Genomic DNA, 17,792 nt, shown 5'->3' with positions numbered 1-17,792 from the left:
CTTGAAAGGTTGGCACTTGGAAATGATGAGTGCCAATAAGCCAAAAAAAAAAAAGAGAGAGAGAGAGAGAGACCGAAAATCCAGGAAAAAGGGAAATCTCATAGGTTCATAGGTTGGTACTAGGCTATTGGCCCTAGGGCCTATACAAGTCTATCCATAACAATTCCCTGGCTATTTCTTCCCAGAATATTTATTTCCCTGGTCCCCTGTCTAGCAGGGTGACTGACATGATCCCTGGAGTGAATTTCCTATCTCCCATCCAATCATCAAGGTTCATTTTGAAAAGGGCCAAAGAGCCGCTCGGCTTAACATGTATGGGCAGTCTATTCAAGAGTATGGGGAGTCTCTGGGTCAGGAACCTATCCCTCCAGCATGTTTTATTCATTGTGATGACCAGGTTTAGATCCCTGGAGCATGTGACTCTGAGGGATTGTGATTCATTTAAGTGTAGCATGTCCAACAGCTCTGGGTTTGGCATGGCCTAGTATGTTAAGCAGAGATTGCCTCTGAGTAGGCGATATGTGACAGAGTATAGCTGGAGTTTTTTTAGATGGTCGTCATAGGGCATCTGCTTTAGGCCTGTGATTCTTTTAGTGAGGTATTTCTGCGGCCTTTCCAGTTGTTGCAGATGTCTTGTGAGGTACATACCAAATGGGACTTTGTACTCTATAATGGGTCTAATGAGGGATGAGTACAGAGGGACAATGACCTCCTTTTTTCTGGATGAAAAGCCCTTAGTGATGAGTTGTGCCACATAGAAGGATTTCCTGAATGTTGTGGCAATGTGGTTATCAAAGGTAAGACCACTGTCCACCTGTGTCCCTAAGTCCCTTATCACACTTCCGTTGCTTAGTGTACTGCCACTTATGTGGTAATTCATGGGTACATGGTCTTTCCCAAAGGAGATAACTATACATTTCTTGGCATTTAGCTTGAGCCCATGGTTCTGACACCAAGCATCTGTTTCTGTAAGGCGCTTTTGTAGAATATCCACATCATTTGGGGATTCACTAATGGCTCCCAGTTTGCAGTCATCTGCGAACATTGTTAGCCAGAGTCCCTTAGTGCTGGCCTGTACTTCAGAGAAGTAGATGCCAAATAACAGCAGTCCCAGGGCTGAACCCTGAGGTACTCCACTTGTCACTTGTCTGGAGCTGGATTTTGAGTTGGCTACTTTTACAGTGTGGGTTCTGTCAGTAAGCCAGCTGGCAACCCATCGAGTAATGTAGGGATTAATGCCCAGCTTAGTAAGTTTATCTATGATTCCAAAGTTGGGAATGGTGTTGAAGGCCTTGGCAAGGTCAGGATAGGCTGTGTGGCCACCTTACCCTCATCCATGCCTCTGGAGAATTTAATCAATTTGAGGAGGCAAGTTTGGTCCTTTACAAAACAAAACTGGGTGGGGTCCAGTGTTTGAAGGTTGCCAATGTCTTTGTTTATAAGTTTCATGATAATGCATTCCATGGCTTTGCAGATCAGGCTCATCACAGTGATGGGATAATAGTTCTCGAGATCCAACATGGATCCCCCCTTGTGGAGTGGGATAACTGTAGCTGTGTGCTACTCACTGGGCAAGAAGCCTGAGGTGAGGCTATGATTAAACATGACACTTAGGTGAGGTGCCAGTTCATTTTGTAGTTCATGTAGTACACAGACCAGGATGTCGTCTGGTCCCATGGATGCTGTATTCTTAGCTTTGGAGAGTGGGTTTTTACCTGTGTGGCCGTGATTACTGGAATTTGGCAATCTTTTGGTATTGAGATGGGCCATTTAGGGGGTGACAGGGGGTTGAAGATGGTACTGAATAGATCTGCTAGGATATTGGCAATATCCTTGGGATCAGTATATTTAATGCCATTCTGTTGTAGCTCAGAGCAGATCTGAGCATTGGCATTTAGATACTTGACATAACTATAGAATGCTTTGTGGTTGTCCTTGGAATCTTTGGCAATTTTATTTTCGTAACTAGCTTTGGAGTATTTTATGAGAGATCTCAGCTTTTTACTAAGGCTGGTAAGGGAGTATTTTGCATCCTGGGATTTTCCTCTTTTCTGCAACAGTTTCTTCCTTCTGTTGTATAGATTGTTTATGGCAAAGGACCACCAGATTGGCTTCCTTTTTTTGGAGGAGAGCGTCTTGGTTCTGTTTGGAATGGCACGATTCATGCACGAGTGGATGTGCTCATACAGTGCCTTAGTGTAGGATTTAGCAGTTGAACTTTCAGTTCCCATCTGCATGGGTGTCATTAAGTTTGTCACTTCTGACTTGAGTAGCATGAAGTTGGCTTTGGAGAAGTTTTTTATGGAGGTTTCTCTACTGGAAAGTGGGGGTGGGATATGGACATCAAGGGTGATTAGCTTATGGTCAGACCTGACCAACGAGTGGGTGACCACTGGTGTGGAGCATCGATCTCCCATGTTGGTAGTGAGCAGGTCTAGGATATTTGAGTCCCTGGTGGGACTATGGATTAATTGAGCCAGGGCATTGGAATTTATGAATTCCAAGAACCATTTGGGCAAAGGTGTTGGTACCTGATCAGTTTTCACAATTAATGGCAGGGTAGTTGAAATCACCTAGTATTAGGGTATTTGGCTGTATCTTAATATTTTACAGTATGTTTAGAAAGGTGTAGTGAGAATCTTGGAGCATGGTGGGGGGGCTGTAGCAAGCTACAATTTGGATTGCAGTCTTACCTAGTGTTAGTTGCATCTGTAAAATTTCAGATGCAGTGTGTTGGGCAACTAGCCTGGATGTGTGAATATCCTTGGTGAATATGGACACTCCTCCACCTTTAGTGCTTCAGTCCTGGTTTGGTGGCTGAAAAGTGTGGTAAGGGTTGTAGCCTGGTATTGCAGGGGTGCTCTCTGGACTCTTGAACCAAGTCTCAGTTACTGCACAGATATTGATGTAGGTTTAGGCTTTGAGCATTGAGTAGCATTACCTTCAGATTTTGCATGCTTATATCTGTTATGGTGGTGGTTTTGTCCTTTGATTCTTGCCTAAAAAAGGCACTATAGGGGAGGCAAGACCCTTGGCCAGTAACCTGAATCCCAGGGGCGACAGGTACAGACCACCTCTGGCAAAGCATTGTGGTCTGTTGAACATGTCTTCCCAGGCAGACAGATACTGGATCCCCTTTGAATGACACCAGAAACAGCCAATTGTTGAAGTCAATCATTTTGTCCTTATACTGTGGTATCAATCTGGGTGAAGGCAGGATGGTACTCAGGGCTAGGGTCATGCCCGCCTGGGCCACATGATCTGACAGCTCTTCCATGTCTCTTTCCATGTAGCCCAGGGAGGTGCATCTCAAGTCATTCACTCCAACATGGACAACGACAGAGTCATATTTGTACTTGTTGTGGAGTGACTTGAGTGCATGCATTATGTGGCGGATCCTGGCACCCGACAGGCAGCTGATAGTAATTTTCTCCTTGTTCAGCCTGGTGAGTGGGACATCAGTGTGCCTGACTATAGAGTCACCTATGACTAAAGTGTTGGGTACGTTGTCTTGCCTTAGGGGCTGTTGTTTGTTGGCACACTGGTGTTTTGAGCTATGTGTCACTTTGGTTGTGATTGGTGTTTGTTTGCATTTCAGCTTCGAAGGTCCTTGTTGCTTGAGCAGGTTAATGTTAAGGGCCTCCGCATAAGTGGGTTTAGTGTTACTATGTGTGGATGCTGGTGGCAAGTTTTGAAGGGCTATGTTTTGCTTGAGGTGTAGTGCAGGTGTTAACCTTCTCCTCTTGACTGTCAAGCACAATCTTGGCTGGAGAGACCTTTGCTTCCAGTTTGGCTATGTAACTGCATCTCTCGCAGGTTGTAGTGTTGGGTGGTAGGAGGAGAAGGTTGTCTGTGTACATGAGGCAATTGCTGCATTGTCCCAGTAAGTCCAGATCCACTATGTGGACAGGAGAAATCACTGGAAGCTGACCCTTGGACATGCTTGGTTCGGTGTTTCTTTTGTAAAGTACAAGAGCTGTTTTCCTTTACCTTGGCAAGGTATTTTGCAATTATAGACTGTTTAGTGCCTACGATTAATTTCTCCTTATTAACAAGAAGAGTTGATTGCTTGTATCAGTTTAAGGCTTCCTATTGCTTTCCACCAGGTTTTAGAGCAAGTGCTAGTCACAGGGATTCAGATTTTAGTGCCACTACTGGAAAGCAGCTAGTTCTAAGCAAACTTTCTGGCACCGGGAATAGTTTAAAGTGCTTGACTTATAAACTAATTAAAGTGCAGGAGAGCAGAGAACTAGCAGATCTAAGGGAAAAATTTGAAGAGAAAGCTTACAAAAAGTCCTGGATTCAGCAAATCTATATCTGGGCTACACTAGCTTCAGGAAAGGTAGGAAACAGCTTTTTTTTTTTTTTAGTAGAAAGTGAAGAGGCAGAAGATAATGAGATAATTCAATATGCAGAAGCTAAAGGGGTGTGTCTTTGCTAGGTTCTCACTATTAACAGTAAAATGAGCTGATGTAATGTGACTGAGGGGGTGGGGGTGTTCGGTATTGACTTTATACCAGAAGCGGGCAACTCAAAGCCACCAATAAAAAAGACCACAACAAGAACTGAGGAGGTGGGTGGGGAAAACAACAGTTGTACAGATTACAGAGATATTAAACAGTGCAGACAATAAATGAGAACAAACTCTTATTTGTTCTCAATATCACAGCTGGCAGTAGGTCAGTCTCTTTGCAGCAGGCTAAGCAACAGGTTTATCTGATTTAAAACACTAGCTATTTAAGACACAGGACAGGAACCAGACCAATTATCCAAACAATAACAGCTGCAGGAATTTAGACTAAGTTTCTTTAAAACTTTCCATTCGTTCTTAATTAAATTGTACTCAATATAATATTTTATTCTGTTGAATTAAAAAAAAATAATATCCACAGCTATCCTTGTCATACTAGCAAAATTATTCCCTTTATAATTTAAAAACTTTGAAACTGCTGTGCAAGATATAAAGGAGTATCTGCTGTGTGCTCACCCATCCTGGCAGAGGGACAGCAAGTAGGAGCATTAAGTGTTGCACTCTCTATGCAACTTGAACCTAGTGAGCCTGCAGTGCCTTGTGCAGTTACACAGTAAGATGTGGAGAATTCAACTTGAAGAGGCATGTTTCCATTAGGATAACAGCACACAGTGGAGCTCAGAAGAGTTGTTGCAGTAGCTGGGGTGCTGTTCTGTTGTAAATGTTAATACACCCCGCAGGAATACCACCTGACTCTTGTCCTTGAGTGATAAGCAGATTAGCATTGCCAGGCAGGAATTAATAGGTTTTAGCTATCTTGCTTAGCCTGTGGATCCCAGTGGCATGCTGCTACTATGGAACAAAAATGGCACATTTGAGTGCATGTAGATGAGTCATTGGGCCTACAGGAGAGGAACAAACATTTAAAAAGTTTTAGTAGGTGTAGCTAAAGACACCTTTTCAGCAGAAGCTCGGGAGAAGAGATGCAATATATTACAAACATTTTTAAGTATAGTATACATTAACAATCGCACATGCATTTGCTAATTAGATTACATTCATATTAAGTAAGGGAAACTACTACAGTATGAGAAACACTGATATAGTTAGTTGATGTTGAATATTGAGCAACTGAAGAGGTGCATTAGTAGGTTTGTCAAATACATAATAGATCTTGTGATAAGTGGCTAGAGATTCAAAGAAATGGAAGTGAGGGAAGGACCTTGGTAGGGCAGAATATCTTAATATTGTAGATAGACATCAGGCTCAGAAACAATTATATATGCCTATCGTAAGATTTATATTAGAAGTACATATGTGGATCAAAGAGCAGTGTCACAAAACTATTCATACAGATAGGAGATTCTAGAAAAAAATATTCAACTATGGGTGAAGTCTGGTTGTGGGGCATACAATTCTAAATGTAGAGAAAAGGTTTGATGATATGCTAGTATGGGAATTATGGTGACATTCATCCTGTTAATACATAGTATCAGACCCATGGATCTGACAGATGAAGTTTTCATTGGGATTTTAATGAGTTTTCATTCTGATTGGATTTCGGAGTAGTGGGATGTAGTACCGTAGTTTAGCTGCACTATTTGAAAATTAAGAGTCACCATTAGATTATATGGCTATACTGATTAATGATGTTTCTCTTTTGTTTAAAATTTTATGGTGGAGTCATGTTGTATTAAGTTGTTAAGAGATGGGCATTTTTTGGTTTATAGAGAAGTTTCTTTAAAGATAGCTGAAAAAGAGTTAGGTGATGTTATAGCTCTAAACAGTTTAATTCTCAGAGTGCTAGGGAGTGGTGTGCTACATGTTACAGGTTACACCAAATCTGGCTGTTTTATTATAACATTAAGTTTCGATAGTTTTGAGATTTAAATGCTAGTGAAGATTTGGAAGCATAGATTACAGATGGCAGTAAGAAAGTAAAGGCTACATGTCTTCAGGCCATGACTGTCAGGTAGATTTTTATTCTGAATAATGTACCTATTTTCAGATTAGCTTTCTTATCCACTAGTGATAATGGTGATTAAATCTTAACTTGACATCTGTGATGATACCTGGAATTTTTGAGTGGTTTACTTGTTCTATCATGTTGTTGTTGCTGGCAGAAGCAAATGTGTATAGTTTTATTTTGGTAGTGATATGTTGTTATTTTAGGGTTTAGAAATCATTGTGAATTTTTTAACTGTGGTTCAATGTGTGAAACCCCTGCACTGGCCCAATAATCAAGGAGCTTCAATCCTCACCACTAGTACCGGTGAGGGATGTACACATTGGGAGGATGACAAGCACACACAGAGTAAAGTACAACGTCCCTTAAGAGCACACAGAGATCACAGTCAGTCTGGGGCTGGTTTCTCCCGCTTTCTTCAGATCTCCAGTAAGACTCCCCACTGGCACAGCTATAGAGTTAAGATCTTAGCTGAGTGTTCAAGCTAAGACCTCCAGCACCCTCTCTGTACAACCGGTGCTTCGTGTCCCTCCCCAAGTAACTGACACACACACACACACTTTGAGATATGATTGATATACAAACACACACACACACCTGGGAAAGGCTGGCACAGGTTTACTAGCTATGCTCCTTCTGCCCAGACTATAAGGTAGTACCAGCTAGCCACCAGCCAGCTTTACTTATCAGCTACTATAAGGCCCTTACCAAAGGGTATCCAATCCTACTGTGTAATGTTACTATTATCCAAATGGTAAGTTTGACCAAGACTTTCAAGGCTATTGCAGTGGCCTATACAGAGTCACCAAATACATATGCAAGTAATTAAGAACCAAAGCAACAATAGCCAAAGAAAAACAAAATCCACGGCCAAGGAAGTAGGAAACAGCTCTTTGTTGTAGGCTGGAAAAAATATCCTTTAATAAACAAAGTTCACGAAGCAAAAATGGACACAAGCGCTTTCGCTCAGGCAGTCCTGAGCTTTATCAAGTAATACAAATGTTCCATACACCAGTACCTCTTATATATCATGGTAATCAGGTCTTAATTAAGACTGCTTGTTAACAAGGTAAATTAGTGAATTAAAGGTACATGTTAGGAAATTTCTTTAAAAAGGTATAAAAGATAAAAAATATATATTACGAAACTAGCTTGTAGATAAAAACCTTCACTACCCTAAAAATTAAAATAATCATTACGTTTTGTGTAATAAATAGGTTGCATAAAGCTAGAAATATCTGTATTGCCAAAATTCCAATCAATGCACCATAACAAATAGTGAATAGGTTTAACATTAAGGAGTGAATATTCCTGAATATACTAAAAACAATGAAATACATATTTAAAACTTCAACATCTTTCCTCATAAAATATGTTAAGACAGGTTCTAAAAATTAACGTGATACTTCTGAAGGAACAACAATTATAGGTTAATCTATTGGTAATGGACACTTGACAGAAATGTGAATAAAGACATGATAGTAAGGATGATTAAGGTCTGCAGCATCATAAAAATAAATACCCACTTGGAGTGGCTAGGCCTAGAGGTGGATCACTACAGCAAAAATCTACAGCAAGAAAACTATAGCCTAGCTCTTCTTAACTTCAAAACTGGTTTGATGCTAATAGTCCCATTAAGCCCAGGTGGTCTTCCTGCATCCAGCCTTAGCTGCCATAATAGTTCACGATAACCTAAAGTGGATTCCCAATCACCTCCCCTTGCGTCCGGTTCAACTTGTTCAAGAACTAGGAATTTAATATTGAGCCCTGGGCAAGAGAGGGAATGTTTAAAGAAAGTGTTTGTTTCTTTCTTTTTGGCCATATCGTAGAGATGTTCATAAATCCGTTTCCTAAGGTCCCTCTCGGTTTTCCCCACATAGAAACTTTGACATGTGGTACAAACACCCAGGTAAACAACCCCTTTGGTGGCACACGTGTAAAAACCTGTCGGGTGTACTCTAAAATTCCTAGATGGGATGTAGGTGGATGGTTTGTTCGATATGGCATGACATTGTGTACAAGAGCCACATCTGTATGTGCCTAATCTTGGTTGTCTCACTTTTTTATTACTATCGTGCTTTCTTTCAAAAATCTCTTTGAAGTTTACACCTCTTTTTCTGACAAAGCTTGATTTGGGGGGTATAAAGTCCTTCAATTCTTCAAAAAGAGCTAGGACCGGCCAGTGGTGCGTGATGGGTTCTTCCATTTCTTTAGAGTTGGAAGAATATGTGTATGCAAAGCTGTTCGTGTGGTGGATCACTGCATTTGAAGAAGTGTTAACCAATACTTCCGATCCTTTTCCCAATATCGGTGTGTATAGGGAATTCCTTAAAGAACTTACTTCAGCAGCTAAAGTCTTGAGTAGTTCCAAGGGGTAGCCTCGTTCCAAGAAAAATGTCTGTAAAATTTCCAACTCCAATTCAAAGTCTTCCTGAGTGCTGCATATTCTGCTTGCTCTGATGAGCTGTCCCTTAATGATTCCCCTTTTTTGATATAAATGGTGTGCACTCTCGAAGTGTAAAAAAGAGTTAGAGAAGGTGGGTTTACGATGTAGTTTCGAATGGAAGACATTCTGAGTGTAATCTGTGTACAGACTGACATCTAAGTAGTGAAGTTCATGTAAATCAATGATGTACGTGAATTGCAGGAAGTTAGTAGTGGAGTTAATATAACTAAAAAACTGCCTCAGCTCGTCCTCTGAACCAGTCCACAGGATACAAATGTCATCCAAATAATGTCTGTAAAAGTGGATGTGCTGTTCCCAAGGTGGTATGAGGACGAATGTGTGCTCCCATTTATGCAGTACCACGTTAGCATAAAAAGTGGCGCATGATGCTCCCATAGCTACACCCTTGCGTTGCCGGAACAATTCTCCATTGAAAAAAATGAAATTGTTCAACAAAACAATTTCCATCAACTCAATAAGTAGGTTGGACAGCTTATTGGTGAGGGTGGTTTCTTGGGTAAGAAACTCACCGAACCATTCTAATCCTTCCTTGTGTGGAATGCTGGAGAAAAGATCCTTGATGTCTATGGTGACCATTAATAGGTCTGATGAAAAACGGGAAGTAGGGATGTCACGCAGAAAATGCCAAGAATCTTTGCAAACGTGGCTGAGCAGAGGTGTAAATTCCTTAGTCATAAAGTCAATAAATTTCCCCATGGATTCAGTCACACCACCTGCACCTGACACTATCGGTCTAAACCTTAAAGAATGGGTACCTTTGTGTGTCTTCGGTATCCCAAAGATGACCGGTATCTTAGGTTTTTCTACATATAGGTAGTTAAAGACCTTCTCATTAATAACCTGTTGCAATAGAAGGTCCTTCAAATAATAGTTAATCTGTGCAAAAGCAATGTTAACCTCATTGCATGATACCGTCTCGTATTGTTCGTCATCTTGTAGCATGGTATGGATGTGTGCTTCATATTCCCCAGAGAACATGAGCACTATCCCTCCACCCTTATCTGGTTTCATGATCCTGATGTTCTCTTCTTGAAGATGTTTTATGAAATTGGTTTCTTGGTCAGATAGATTGTAATGAGACAAAGACTTCTTACCTTTAGATAATTCCCTAAAGTCATTCTCCACCAATCTCTCAAAGAAAAGAATTATCGGGTGGAGTGGAGGGTTGTACAAACTAGTACGAGTTAAGCCCAAATCGTGTGTTCTCAGGCCCTTGAATATTAAATTCAAATTCAGGCCCCTAGTAAACAGCTTCAGTTCTACTAAAGCTTGCGTCAGGTTCATAGGTTTAGATGGAACAAACTGCAACCCCCGATCAGTCAGTCTGGGGCTGGTTTCTCCCTCTTTCTTCAGATCTCCAGTAAGACTCCCCACTGGCACAGCTATAGAGTTAAGATCTCAGCTGAGTGTTCAAGCTAAGACCTCCAGCACCCTCTCTGTACAACCGGTGCTTCGTGTCCCTCCCCAAGTAACTGACACACACACACACACACTTTGAGATATGATTGATATACAAACACACACACACCTGGGAAAGGCTGGCACAGGTTTACTAGCTATGCTCCTTCTGCCCAGACTATAAGGTAGTACCAGCTAGCCACCAGCCACCTTTACTTATCAGCTACTATAAGGCCCTTACCAAAGGGTATCCAATCCTACTGTGTAATATTACTATTATCCAAATGGTAAGTGTGACCAAGACTTTCAAGGCTATTGCAGTGGCCTATACAGAGTCACCAAATACATATGCAAGTACACGAAGAGCTTAAATATCTCTAAACAAACCAGCCACAATTAAAAAGTTTAAATATATTTAATAATTAATAATAAAAGAGCAAGACAATACTCAAACAACACAGTAACTACAAAGGTCAGAATCACAGGAAATATTTTAAAACAGCATTGTAGGACAGTCTCAAATAAATACAGAAAACATCTAAACTAATCTTGACTATATTCCTAACTATCTCTAAAAGAAACTATGCCCTACATAACTTAGTTACAGTGCAAGGCAAATTTTTATTTATTTATTTATTTTTATTTATTTATTTATTTATTTAAATTTGTTGACCGGGAGTGTCCGACTGGACGTGAGTCCATTTTCAGCGGAGGCCCGGTGAGAAAAGCTCCACAGTAAAATAAACAGACAGTAGTTACACTGGATTACATAGCGATTAACAATTTAACATAGAAATTACTTACAACATATTTACAGATGAAGAACATAGTACATCAGTAGACAACTAGAATCTTTATCTGTGGAGTACATAACAGGCATTAACAAATGTAACAATGAGAAGTTCCTGCTGTATAATAAGTACTAGGCTTATGAGCATCTGAGCTTGCTATAATCAAGGTAGTTAGTGGAGTGGAAAGAAAGGTAGTAGTTGGATGGGGTGGATGATATTAGAGTGGGAGTTGCAAGGGCATAGCCAGCATGTTTTTAGATGCGCTTTTAATAAAGTTTTGAAGTTGGTGCATGATGGTACAGAGGTAATTGTGGGTGGGAGTGAGTTCCATAATTTGGCTATGACACAAGAGAATAGTGCTTCACCAGCAGAGTTATTGGCTTTAGTGATCTGCAAGTGATTTTTGTTGCTGGATCTTAGTGGTCTGGTGGTGCAATAGGGTTGGAGTAGATTCTGGAGGGATAGGACATTTGGTGGATGGTTTACTAGTTTGTGGGCGAGTGAGAGTTGATACCACTGAAGGAGGTGAGGGAGTTCAAGCCAGCCCAGTTCAGCAAGTGAGAGACAGTGGTGACTATGGTAGGATGCCCCTGTGGCGAATTTGGCAATTTTGTTGTAGCAGGTCTCTAGCTTGTTTAGATCACATTGCCTTAGGTTGGTATATACTGGAGATGCATAAAGTAGGGTGGAGATAAGGTGGGAATTTGGTATTGAAATCTTTGCTGCTTTGGTGAGAAATTGTTTATTTCTGTATAATGCTCCTAGTTTTTTGTGGACTTTTTTATGGTCATGGATACGTGAATGTCAAATTTTAGTTTATTGTCTATTTCCACTCCTAGCAATTTGGTGTGTTCAGTTGGGTATATAGTGGTGTTGTCTTTTGCTGTGATGTTAAAGTGAGAGTTGTTTTGAGTATGTTTGGTGGGTTGGAAGATGAGTAGTTTAGTTTTGTTTGGGTTGAGTATTAATTGGGCATCGGATAACCATGTTTCAACAGAGGAAAAGGCTTCCTGTGTGACTTTTTGCAGTTTGGGTAGGGACTGGGCTGAGCAGATGATGGTCGAGTCATCTGCATATTGGATGAGTGTGCCATGTTTGGTGGTAGAGGCTAGATTATTGGTGTAAACAGAGAAGAATAGGGGTCCAAGGATGGATCCTTGGGGAACCCCTATGGAGACAGGTAGTTGGGGAGATATGTCATTCTGCCATACAACGGATTGTTGGCGGTCAGACAGGTAACTCTGAAACCAGTTGGTGACTGATTGTGAGAAGGTTAGGTTATTGAGGACAGAGATAAGTTGTTTGTGTGGGACCATGTCAAATGCTTTAGATAGGTCTAGGAAAGTAGCAGAGGAGAGATAGCCATTGTTTTTATGCTGAAGGATAGTGTTAGTAAAGGAGAGTTAGGCAGTGGTGGTGCTATGGTTTGGTTGGAAACCATGCTGAGTACTGGAAAGGAGGTTGTTAGTAAGGAGGTAGTCTGAGACCTGAGAGTGCATGCATCTCTCTAGTATTTTGGAGAGTGGAGAGAGAATAGCTATGGGGCGATAATTGGTTAGTTCTGCAGAGGGTCCGCCTTTGTGGAGGGGAATTATATGTGAGACTTTCCACAATGTGGGAACGTAACTTTCTGACAGAGATCGGTTAATCAAGATGGATACTGGGTAGGCCAGAGCATCAGCTGCGATTTGTAGGTATTCACTTGGGAGGTTGTCTGCTGCTAATTTGGTGGGTTTAAGTTTAGTTAAGAGTTTTTTTATGTTGGAGGTAGGTACAGGAGAAAAAGAGAAGGCAGTGGGAGATTACTAGTTGAAGGTGTGGGTTGGAGGGAGGGGGTTGTGTTGTTTAGCTAGTGATAGTATGGTTTGGGTGAAGTGTGTGTTGAATGAGGTAGCAATATTTTCTGAGGAGTGTGGGATGTTAGGAGGAGGGGTACTGACTTTACCTGGGTGGAGGATGGAGTTTATGGAGGACCAGAATTGTTTGGTGCTGTGTTGTGAGGAGTCTAGGGCAGACTGGTAGTATTGGAATTTGTCCTGTTTTATTAGCTTTTTGACTCTATTGCATAGTTCTAGGAATTTCTGTCTAGCTGAGGGAGTTTGGTTTTGCGCCAGTGCTCCCAGGCTTTATCCCTGTTTTTCATTTCTGACTTAGTGGTTTTCTGTAGCCATGGGGAGGTTTGTACTTTGGTTCTGGAAAATCTTATAGGGGCATGGTAATTAAGGATGTTCAGGAAGGTAGTATTAAAAAATTCAACTGCGTCATCTAGACTGAGGTACTTTAGAGCATGCCAGTTACATTCTTTGAGGGATGAGATGAATGTGAGTGGGTTAAAGTTTATTTTTTTACGTATTTGACAATAGATGACAGGTTTAGTTTGGTGCAGGTATTTTTTGAGTAGGAATGTTGCGGAGTGATCACTGAGGCTATCTGATAAGCAGCCTGTTATATATGACTGGGGGTTCTTACTGACTAGTATCCAATCCAGGGTAGTGTGCTTGTTGGAGTTTTTATTTATCCTTGTTGGTGACTGGACTAGTTGGGTGAAGCCATGAAGGTGTACATGATGGGTTGGATTGTTGCCAGAACAGGATTGCCAGTCAATATTGAAATCACCTAAGATGATAGTTTCTTGGGGGAAGATGGTGGGTAGACCAGCTGAGGAGGTTTTCTAGTGGAGGGATGTTTTGGCCAGGTTGGAAGTAGCATCCAATTATGTTGATGGTTTTGTTTTGGTTAATTTTGAGGTTGGTATATATTATTTCTTCATTGCCTATTTGTGAAGCTGATGATTTTAAGATCTGGATGTTTAGATGCTGTTTAAATATTATAGCTACACCACCTCCTTTTTTGTCTAGCCGGTCAAATGCAGATGAATGGATGTTTCTAGATCCAAGACAAGATACAAAATGCCCAGACATTCTCTGAGAGAGTTCTTAAATTAATAATCAACATTACTGCTGGGTTAGTTTGGATGACATCACTCTTTGTCACCTGCCTTCAGTTCCCAGGCTAACAGAAACTTAACACAATTTAACATTTCTCTGTGAAAAATACATATCTCTCAGATGTTTGCGTAGAACTGGAAACTGTAAAACAATTAAGCACTTTTACATGTGAAACCTAGTCATTATTTCTGTTTCAAGACAATAGGAAAATCTCTAGCTATAGACATAATGTCTGCTTGCTGCACTGAAACTGAGATAACAGAACAGTAAAACAATTTCCACTAATTTTCTTTTTTTTTGGGCATTTTTCAAATTAAGATTCATGTTTCAACTTTTTTAGAACAGCACTTCATTACGAAGTTATAGTACAACATTTCAAATGTAAAATATGTCTAAAGTCTGTCCAGATGGTTACAGAACACTAAACGTTTCAGAGATCTGCCTGTACTATTACACAAAATGGTACATCATTGGCATTTTCACTAGTGCTAAATAAGAGAGGGGAGATAAAAAAAATATATATATATTTTGAGCACTACAACTGCAATGTGGTTTGCTGTTGTTGGAGTATAATACCATATTCTTAGCAGCCAATACGTGCATCTGAGTTAACTGGTACTACTAAATCCTAATTCTAAAAAGGCAGCACGCCATTTTCTCTTAAGGGCAATTTAATGTTTTAAAACAACTAAATGCACATTTCTGACGCAGCTATTTGAAACCAGGTACCTCAATGTTGGTACATAACTATCAGTGATAGTACCGTAAATGTCAGGCCTTGCTCTGCAGCATAAAGCAAGGAGAGGTTAGATGTATGCTGCAAAATTAAAACAGCTCATGATACTTTGGCCAGGCTAGACTATACATACAAAAGAGCTGATAAACAGAGCAAACAGGAGGATTACTGATAACCTATCCATGTAGAAACTTGTGTAAGCAGTTTAGCAACCTGAATCTGGTGTGTGTGTGTGTCTGTGTGTGTGTGAGAGAGAGACAAGGCAAGGGTGTGCGCAAAAACTATCAAAAGCTGAATGAAGGTGGTTTTGGAAAATAAAACTATTACCAATTTCAAACAGGGTGATGAATCATGAATTCAGATGCAATTTCAGTAGGACAGTATGCAATTACTATATGTGGCTAGAATTAAAGGAGCCATACAGAGAAGTTGCAGTCACAATGAAATTTCCCAGTATCTATGTCACCTGTGTGCATATTCTCATTTTCTATGAAGAAACCCCTTGCCAATATAGTCATACACTTAAGTCTAAAGAAAGTACACTTTACATCACAACATTTTCAGTAACAGTCTTGTTAAACAGTATCTAGGTCCACTGTTAAAACATTTTAAGAAAAATAAAGTTGATGTGTTTTCAGTTCCTGTTATGTTCAAGAGTGGGGATCTGTATCTGTCTTGTGAGATACAATTTCCTCCACATTTCATTTAAAACAACAGGAAAGATAACTGATGAAATAGTGAAACTGCAGGATTTTAATGCGCACATACAAAAGCATTTTCTGGGAATCAAGTTTTTAGTATTATAAATTATGACAACTGTCGGACGTCAGGAGCAAGTACAACTCACTGTTGATTGAGCAGCAAGAATGCCATGGAACAGTAGTTGCTCTTCCTATTTTTTTTACTCTTGTAAAACAACCATATGATGCTCAGGAATAAATTTATTCTTATAATCCAAACAGGTACCAAGAAAATAAAGTTTATTCATTCAAGGGCTGATTAATGACTTCCTGCTGAGGTCCTGTGTGCATTTGCTCAAAGCGAAATCCTTTGTGATGAGTTTCTTATGTGTTCCCAGTTGTTGTAAAGGGCATACAGGCCAGTAAGCAAAAGCCCACTAAGCCCACCTGTTGCTGCCCCACGAAGTCCAGCTGTGGATTTATACAAAAGCCCTGTCAAGGTTCCTGCTGCTATTGTGTTTAGGTCATCTTCTGCACCACTTGTTTTCTCTATAACAACTCCAAATGCATTGTAGAGCAGAGCTAGTGAACCCAGTGTGTTGGCCCACACAGCTCCTTGCTTTGTAACCATGTTCAGAATTTGTACATTTCTTGGTTTGGACCATGCCATCGTATGGGTTTCCTTCAATCCAAGACGTAGACCATTCATAGCACCAAATGTTACTCCTGTTATACAACAGCCTCCAATTGTGAAAAAAGCTCGCTCAAATCTGCCTCTTGGTTTATTAGCTCCTGTGGGTAATATGAATTCATCTGTATCCTGTACAAGGTACCTGGGATCCATATTTAAATACGGTGACAAGGGGCTCATTCCTGTTAATGGTACACCAGCCAGCTCCGTGTTGGAATAACCATATCCTCTGCTCCTGAAAAGCCCCCCAAAGCCACTTCCTCTGGAAATCACAGAGCAACTATTATTATCCATATCATACACACAATTTCCAAAACCGGGATAACTCTTCAGACAGGATACCAACTTGTACCCTTCTTCTACAACTGACCTCTGGAGGATGTTTACTCCACTAATTTTCTTGAGGGTTTTCGAGTTAACTCTGTATTTCCCAGCTTCGACTATTAACACATGCATTTGCACAGGTATATAGTTTATATTAATTTCTATTATTTTCCAGTAGGGTAGACTGTGGTTACATTCTTGAAGCTCAATGCATAGCATACAGTTCTGCATAAATCATAGCAATATTCACAAATAATACAGAATTATTTACCAATTCCAGCTTGCTGGGCTGGCAGCATCAAACAATCATTAAGAAGACTTGTGTAAGATCTTGAAGTTTAGAGAGAGTTTTGGCAGAATAGAATAGGGTCAATTCATCAGCATATTGAACAAGGTTAGCATTTTTTGTAGCAGTGTGGATGTCATTGATGAATATATTGAAAATATGGGGCTGAGAATAGATCCCTGTGGACACCAACAGTTACTGGCAAGAAGCTGGTGAAATCATTTTCTCATTTCACTGCTTGTGCTCTGTTTTAGAGGTAACTATAGATTCATTTCAGTGAACAATTGGTGAGCCCTAAGGATGACAATTTATGCAACAGTTGTTGGTGGGTGACAGTATCAAACGCTTTTTATAAGCCTTATTAGATGGTAGATATTAGGCTTCATGCATTTATGTGGGTCTTGACATTATTAACAAAACTCAGCAAAGCAGCAGTTGTGCTGTGATGAAAACAGGAAGATGTGTTTGGTGGAAAACAGAAGCTTGTTACATAGTTAAGAAGATATGTATTAATACATTTTCTAATATTTTTGCTAGGAGATGTAAAATGGCAATAGGCCTATAATTTGAAAGCTCTGTATTGATTCTGCTCTTGGGGAGTGGAATGATGAAGGGTACTTTCCTTAGTGAAGGGACTATTTTTAAGAAAAAGATCAATTTATTTGAATGGAGAATGAATAGGTAATAGCCCTAGGCACCATTTTAAAATATTTGTCAGGTAAAGTGTCAGTGGCAGCTGTATTAGGCTTTTATTTTTGAGCTAAGGCTTTTATTTTTGAGCTATTTTGATGGTATCTTGGGGAAATGTTTGGAAGATGAAATACTGAAGGAGGTCATTTGAGCAGAGACATGAAAAGGTTGATTAGTTGCCAAGTTAGTTAATGACAGTTATTGAACTGGTTGGTAGTGGTATATTTTGTTTCTGTGTGCTTGCTGTTGGCTGTGTAGCTTGCCTGTATTAACTTGAATGAGGCCCACAACAGTTTTGGATTATTAGTATGTGCCTTTGACAAGATGAGTAATAGGTTTTCCTA

The 17,792-nt window shown here is 40.2% G+C and overlaps 1 protein-coding gene across 1 annotated transcript; it reads right to left on the bottom strand.

Moving 5' to 3' along the window:
* Nucleotides 1-15,660: 15,660 nt before the first annotated feature.
* Nucleotides 15,661-16,516, bottom strand: LOC122803349 (mitochondrial import inner membrane translocase subunit Tim23-like). Its single transcript, XM_044072924.1, has one exon. The coding sequence runs from the start codon at nucleotides 16,440-16,442 to the stop codon at nucleotides 15,813-15,815; it is 630 nt and encodes a 209-aa protein (XP_043928859.1). The 5' UTR covers nucleotides 16,443-16,516; the 3' UTR covers nucleotides 15,661-15,812.
* Between the last annotated feature and the right edge of the window lie 1,276 nt (nucleotides 16,517-17,792).

This window comes from Protopterus annectens, chromosome 5.part1 (genome assembly GCF_019279795.1).
Source record: "Protopterus annectens isolate FY-2018-M chromosome 5.part1, PAN1.0, whole genome shotgun sequence".
NCBI lineage: Eukaryota > Metazoa > Chordata > Ceratodontiformes > Protopteridae > Protopterus > Protopterus annectens.
The sequence above is the reverse complement of the archived record's forward strand: the minus strand, read 5'-3'. Positions and strand labels throughout refer to the sequence as shown.

What these genes read in the sequence shown, in the direction of transcription:
- LOC122803349 (XM_044072924.1), bottom strand. Translation starts at nt 16,442, where the DNA reads ATGGATAATAATAGTTGCTCTGTGATTTCCAGAGGAAGTGGCTTTGGG.